This window comes from Phyllobates terribilis, unplaced genomic scaffold, assembly GCF_046119375.1.
Source record: "Phyllobates terribilis strain yellow unplaced genomic scaffold, ASM4611937v1 Scaffold_11__3_contigs__length_659146591, whole genome shotgun sequence".
NCBI lineage: Eukaryota > Metazoa > Chordata > Amphibia > Anura > Dendrobatidae > Phyllobates > Phyllobates terribilis.
Genome location: NW_027362771.1, coordinates 207,648,578 through 207,656,172, shown reverse-complemented (window position 1 = coordinate 207,656,172; position 7,595 = coordinate 207,648,578). Strand labels below are relative to the sequence as shown.

At 38.5% G+C, this 7,595-nt stretch overlaps 1 protein-coding gene across 15 annotated transcripts in view; it reads right to left on the bottom strand.

Annotated features, from left to right (window-relative positions):
• Window positions 1–265: 265 nt before the first annotated feature.
• The window catches only part of NRCAM (neuronal cell adhesion molecule), a 256,326-nt gene continuing 248,996 nt past the window's right edge, over window positions 266–7,595 (bottom strand). For all 15 annotated transcript variants that reach the window (XM_073652000.1, XM_073651998.1, XM_073652001.1 and 12 more), the window contains 3 exons: window positions 6,406–6,537; window positions 3,619–3,697; window positions 266–971 (listed from right to left, as the gene is read on the bottom strand). In XM_073652000.1, coding sequence (XP_073508101.1) covers window positions 734–971; window positions 3,619–3,697; window positions 6,406–6,537 — 449 coding nt within the window. In that variant the 3' untranslated portion in view covers window positions 266–733. The remainder of the gene's footprint in view (window positions 972–3,618; window positions 3,698–6,405; window positions 6,538–7,595) is intronic.

The window sequence follows — 7,595 nt, the reverse complement described above, 5'->3', positions numbered from 1 at the left end:
ACAAATCCCAGAATGCATTGCAAAGCTAATCACTTTATGGAATCGATATAGTCTGATTTATACACGGTGTACAAAATACAACACTGTACGTATAATACTTTATATGTTGAAAGGGCTATAACATAATGGGAGCAGAGAGAATATATTTGGGTCTGGGTAAGCATCAGCGAATGCAAGTGTCATACTTAAATCATTTAGCCGCCATATAGATATATTTACGTTCTAGTCTTTTGTAAAGACATGGTTGAGTATACAATAAATTCACCAACTTCACCAGCAATGTCCACGTAGACATTGAAGTTCTACACATTGTCACACTACTAGAATACTGACAAAAGAAACGGACTCTATACCCGAGTGTCTGACCAAGGACTGTATAACAAAGGACCATACCATGGCTTACATACACTGGCTGGTAAGTGACAGGTGGACCAATTCATGCATTAGAGGTTCAGAAAAGAAACTGGACTTTAAGCTTACTTCATTTTGTTACATTGTAGATTCTGTACAGGTTTCTGCACACTGTAGAAAAACAATACACCCTGAACAAAAAAAAAAGATGAATATGTTGTACCATGACACCGACATCCAGGACCACTTACAAGAGCTTGCACTTAGAAAGTACTGTTCAACGCATGGATATCTCTACGTCGTGTGGACCACTGAATGGAAGCTGAGTGCATCGAATGGAACGTGGCAGCTTGCAAAAGAGAATATGACCACTTGAAGATGACTACACAAAGGAATTCATGGCGTTGACAGGAGATGGAGCCTCTGAACTTTCATTGCCTTCTACTGGTTCTTTTTCTTTTTTGCCGCTATATTGTCCAATGAAGGAGCCATCTTCATTAAACTGCCCATTTACTCCTTCTCCGTAATCCACTAAACTGTCATCACTGTCTTCTTTTTTCACAGTTCTGTCTGACGGGGTCCGACTTCCTTTTTTAAGAGGTTTGTGGTCCTCTGCATCACTGGTAGAGAAGAAATTGAGTTTAGCAATGTGGTAATTATTCAGATTATGATTAAACATAAAAATTATTACAATTTCCAACAACCAGGCTTGTGTAACACTGTACAGCTAGCACAAACATGCTCTAACCTATTGTGTAAAGGTAGTTATGGGTTATATTACTGGGGCGACATCTGCAGGAAGTTCAAGCAAAGAATGGCCTGATTTTTAGATACCTTTTCTGTCTGCAAGCTCACAGAGGGACACAAAGAGAAGGCTTTTTTTTCATTCTGTCTTATTCTGATTTTCATCGATTGCGTAATGCCAAGGTGCTGAATAATTTTACTTACAGGAACACATGTATGTAACTGTTTACTGATGGAAAATAGTATTTTTATAAGGCACTGTATTGTAAGATTGCTAATGCCCACTCTTTCCTTCCAAGTAACCCAAGGGTGGGATTAAAATTTTTAACACCAGGTTCCCATGGAAACCACGCCCATTTTGAAATCACATCCCATTTGGATACCACTCCCATTTTGTTAGTCATACCCATTTTCAAGCACACTTTCCTCAACCACAAAATACAAGTAACAGTAGCTAAAAGTAAAGGCTCTTTCCCCTTCCTACCCCACCTGTACCTTCACTGGTCTCATTGCCTCCTGTGAAGTACACATTCCAGTCACTTCTTAGTATGGCACACAGTATCAAGAGTTTTTCTACAAGTTTTGAAAATTAGTACTAAAGGAATCTGCTTTAATTGGAAAGGATGGGCACCTGTCCATCTGTCACCTCAACTGTCTGATACACCTAATCTCTGTTTTCAGCAGTAACGGGCCAAATATGCATAAGTAACCATTGAGGAGAGTGGTGGACTGAAGCAGTCATCACATACAGTTAAAAAGGTTGTTCACTCCTGGACAACCCCTTTGAATGTCCCTAATGTGTCTGATAACAAAAAGCATACTTACCTCCTGGACCAGCACTGCTCCAAGTGCTGCAGGTAATCAGTGGATGCTAGTACGCTACAGCACTCACATAGCATAACATAACAGTGTTACGTTATTGTGATGTACACAGGACTCAGAGTGGAGCCTTAGGAAGTAAGTATGCTTTTTTTAAATAGACACATTAGGAAAATTAAAAGGGGTTATCCAATAGTGGTCAGCCCTTTTAATTTACAGCATAACAGGCAACCAGAGCAATGTTGCTGGAGAGGCAGGGAGCTCAATGAGTGATGCTTATTTCACTATTATAGGACACTCATTACCCTTGGTGTAAATTTCCAAAGCTTTTTAAAATCGTCAAAAAAGGGCTTAGGCCAGACGAAGGAGTAATAGCCCTCTTAGAGAGGCAACACCAGGACCACAAAGGCAATAGGTGTGTGAGGCGGCGTCACCAAAGAGGCACATGATAGGTGACAAGGCACCATCAAGGGCCAATGATGCATTCAGAGTGATTTTTGAAGAGGCACCAAAATGGATCAGTCTGAAATCATGAACTGCCTTGCGGAACCACCTGCTATTTTAACAAGCGGTTCTACAGAAGCCAGGAGAACCCCCTGAATCCCCCCACTGAAGTAACCTAAATATCCCATAAATAATGAAGAATACATAATCATCCAGAGAAAATAAATTACAATAAGCTATACCAAGGGTATGTTCTCATGGTGTGTTTTTAACACATTTTTTCTGCATGTTTTTGCCACAAAAAATGCTGCATTTTAATGCCCCTGCAAAGTGAATGAGATTTCTGAAATCTCACGCACAGATTGCTTATTTTTTCCTTTGCAGATTTGAAACGGTTTCAAATCTGCAGCAAGTCAATTCTTTAAGCGTTTTTGCAGCAACTATCACCCATTTTAATGAATGGGGAAATAGCATAAAAAAAATGCATCAAAAACGTCCTAAAAAATGTGGGAAAAACGTGCATTTTTATGCAGTGTCTTTTCCACCAAGAGACACGTTTTTGAAGTAAAAATGTCTGCAGGAAATACTTAACGTATGCACATTCCCTATCATCTTTACTAGGATCTTTCTTTTTCACTTGGATGATACCAGTGGAATGCTACATTCCATTTGGACATTCTAGTAATTTTTCTGAAAGTTTTGCTGTCAATGAAGCTTTTTACAAATCATGTGTCCATCCACTGGCGAATTCATTTATTTTTAAAGGGTTTGTTTCATGACCATGATACTGATGACCTATGCAATGGATAGGTCATCAAAATCACATCAGTGTTGGTCCAACAACTGGCATCCCCAGCTATTACCAGCTCTGTCAGTCGCAGGATACAAAAACAGTGTATGGAAGAGAACACCACATCTCCATATACTGTATAGTGGCCGTTCTCGATTACTACAGCTGAATAGGAGTTGATCTGCAGAACATGGGAGTAGCCACCAAAAACTGCAAACAGCTGTCATATTCTCTGTAAATTGTTACATCCAGCCGTTACTGGAACTGGTAACAACTGATCAGTAGGTATGCCGGGTGTTAGACCAACACTGATGTAACATTGAGGACCTATCCAAAAGAAAGGGTCATCGCTATCACAGCAGTGCAAAGGCCCTTTAAGGTTGCTTTCCATCAACAGGTTTCTGTTTTTCTACATCGGCTTATAAAGGCTGAATATTAAAGCATACATTTGTGTCTGGATAATTCATTACCTGTATTCACCAAATGTCCCATCATCTTCTTTCATGGGCTGTATTTCAGGGTCTGCATGGGCATCTTCCTTTTCTTTAACTATTTATAATAAAAATAGGATGGATGCGTAAGATAAATGAATGAATGATTGAATGCATACGTAGCATACCGCTTATTCTATGGAAACATCTATCAAGAAAACAAATGGTTTGCCATGAATCACTTTGTCCCTTTGACTGCTCTGATATTTATTTTTGCATTGAGGACACTAAAGTAATTTTAGGAATAGCTTGTTTTTGGTACTGGATAATTATAAATAGGTAACAGGAATACAATATACTGTATTGCATCTATATGAATTACAGTTCAAAGGCCAATTCCATAATTAGTAAGATAACAACAGCTTTCTTACGATCTCACAATGCTTATACTATTGTCTGAAGCTACACTACCGTTCAAAAGTTTGGGGTCACCCAGACAATTTTGTGTTTTCCATGAAAACTCATTCTTTTATTTATCAAATGAGTTGCAAAATGAATAGAAAACATAGTCCAGACATTGACAAGGTTAGAAATAATGATTTTTATTTGAAAGAATAATTTTCTCCTTCAAACTTTGCTTTCGTCAAAGAATGCTCCCTTTGCAGCAATTACAGCATTACAGACCTTGGGTATTCTAGCTGTTAATTTGCTGAGGTAATCTTGAGAAATTTCACCCCATGCTTCCTGAAGCCCCTCCTACAAGTTGGATTGGCTTGATGGGCACTTTTTGCATACCATATGGTGAAGCTGCTCCCACAACAGCTCAATGGGGTTGAGATCTGGTGACTGCGCTGGCCACTCCATTACAGATAGAATACCAGCTGCCTGCTTCTTCCCTAAATAGTTCATGCATAATTTGGAGGTGTGCTTTGGATCATTGTCCTGTTGGAGGATGAAATTGGCTCCAATCAAGCGCTGTCCACAGGGTATGGCATGGCATTGCAAAATGAAGTGATAGCCTTCCTTATTCAAAATCCCATTTACCTTGTACAAATCTCCCACTTTACCAGCACCAAAGCAACCCCAGACCATCACATTACTTCCACCATGCTTGACAGATGGCATCAGGCACTCTTCCAGCATCTTTTCAGTTGTTCTGAGTCTCACAAATGTTCTTCTGTGTGATCCAAACACCTCAAACTTTGATTCGTCTGTCCATAAAACTTTTTTCCAATCTTCCTCTGTCCAATGTCTGTGTTCTTTTACCCATATTAATCTTTTCCTTTTATTAGCCAGTCTCAGATATGGCTTTTTCTTTGCCACTTTGCCCTGAAGGCCAGCATCCCGGAGTCACCTCTTCACTACAGACGTTGACATTGGCGTTTTGCATGTACTATTTAATGAAGCTGCCAGTTGAGGAGCTGTGAGGCATCGATTTCTCAAACTAGAGACTCTAATGTACTTGTCTTGTTGCTCAGTTGTGCAGCGGGGCCTCCCACTTCTCTTTCTACTCTGGTTAGAGCCTGTTTGTGCTCTCCTCTGAAGGGAGTAGTATACACCGTTGTAGGAAATCTTCAGTTTCTTGGCAATTTCTCCCATGGAATAGCCTTCATTTCTAAGAACAAGAATAGACTGTCGAGTTTCACATGAAAGTTCTCTTTTTCTGGCCATTTTGAGAGTTTCATAGAACAAACAAATGTAATGCTCCAGATTCTCAACTAGCTCAAAGGAAGGTCAATTTTATAGCGTCTCAAATCAGCCAAACCGTTTTCAGCTGGGCTAACAAACTTGTGCAAGGGTTTTCTAAACATCCATTAGCCTTCTTACAAAGTTAGCAAACACAATGTACCATTAAAACACTGGAGTGGTGGTTGTTGGAAATGGGCCTCTATACACCTATGTAGATATTGCAATAAAAACAAAACGTTTGCAGCTAGAATACTCATTTACCACATTAAACAATGTATAAAGTGTATTTCTGATTCATTTAATGTTAGCTTCATTGAAAAAAACATGTACTTTTCTTTCAAAAATAATGAAATTTCTAAATGACCCCAAACTTTTGAACGGTAGTGTATATTAGAGGCAAACAGATGAGAATGATTGATGATATGCTATTACAAGGAGTATATTTCTAATCACAATATCATTCATTTATTGTTCTAAAAGAATAATAATCTGCAGAAATATACAGACTTTTGTCTCTTTTATTCATGACGTTGGAATTTAAGGATTCCTACTATCACCACTACAAGATGTGGATTTTGATGGCCCTGTTCCACGGGCGCATAAACTGCCGGTAATGAGTGCCTATTGACAATATAGGAATTTGATCGGGGCTCACTTTACTTTCATTTTTACATAGCAAAGTTCTAATCATTCTCCTCCCTCATCTCACACATTTTACATTATTGTTGGCACCATATATCCCCTATTTAAATGGTGGCCCTCGGCACGTTAACACTGGAAAATGTTGAGGAAAAAACAGTATTGGACACAGTCTGAAGATGGCCCCTGTGCAAGAACAGTACATGGGCCCCTTTATGTGTCTGTGACAGAAACTGCTTTCTGGCTTTGGAGGTGGAAGTGGGCCCGACTCTCTTGGGCCCCTGTGCGGTATGTCCGTCCCTGGGAAAATCTCCCGTATGAAAGACTGTCCTGTTGATCATTGCTCTTTACTTTTTTGATTTGCTTCTCTCCCTCTGCCTGTGTTCTGCATATTCAGCATTTTCATAAGATTGGGTGACTATACAGATCAATGTTGACATCCATAAAGTTAGAATAAACAATTATCCAAATCATTAAAAAAATATTTTCCTGTTTTACCTGGATATTTTCCACCTTTATTTCTTCGGATAAAGCAAACTATCAGCAGAACTAAAATCAGGAGGGCTACAGCACACATCAGACCAATAAACCATCCCTGTGTGGCTATGTCAACTTGCCGACTGGCCATGGCTAAAAAAAAAAATTAGAAGTACAGAAAATTAATGGTTAAAAATTAATGAAGATTAGACTTTACCCAAAAAAACTAAAGAGAGAGAAAAAAGAAATAATCAGATAAGAGAGAAACTGTCATTTTCTCCTTTCAGAATGAAACATCAGACATTTATACATGCGTTTCCCATCAAATGCAGAATTTTACAAACAGCCGCTTATTGTTTTCTTACTATACCGAAAAACGTAAAAACACACAACGTGCAATAAATATGACCAACGACTACAGCACCACTACACAATCCATTGACTGCCTTGAATTATGCCATTAAGGCTACGCACCTTATAAAAAGATTATGATGCATTATAATTATCAGAAGTCTGCTGGAAGCGAATTTGTAAGATTTCAGAAAATCTTAACTAATAAGTCATCTCCATAGTTTGTATAAGGGCAAGTTAATATTATGAACAAAAAGTCTTCTGTAGAGGTCAATATATCCAAACTAGTCCAATAGCGAACCTCATGTGTTATTGTACTGGACATAGTAAGAATAAGCCAATGACAATGTGTATGTCTTACAATCCCGTCTACACAAAATGAGCCTTTCCAGCTAAGAAATAATTTTTACTCATGGTAATTGCATACTAGTAAGGAAAATTAGCTTTTGTGGACAATGAGTTCATTAAAACCCTAATGTCTAGAATAATCAGATACAATAATAATAAGATACTGTGCCCCTTCATAGCAGTCGACCTATCCGTACATATTGCAAAACTTTCCAGTGAGAAATCATACATTTTAACCACTGAGTTGCACTCTCTTTTAACTGCTTTGAGGAAAATGCTGTAGATGATAATGTTCTTTTTTCATTACAATTTTTAGGTTGAGGGCCACAGTTTTTAACATTTCTGTGCTCCAGTGCAAAATCTGGACCAACGGTTAATTATTTAGCTTTTAATCCATATTCTGTCTTCAATTAGTACATTATTACTTAAATGACCAAATAAATCATTTCAAGCTAGTACTGCTCATTAACCGCACTCGTGACCTCTCATCTAGCTCCATGATAGAGGCGGTA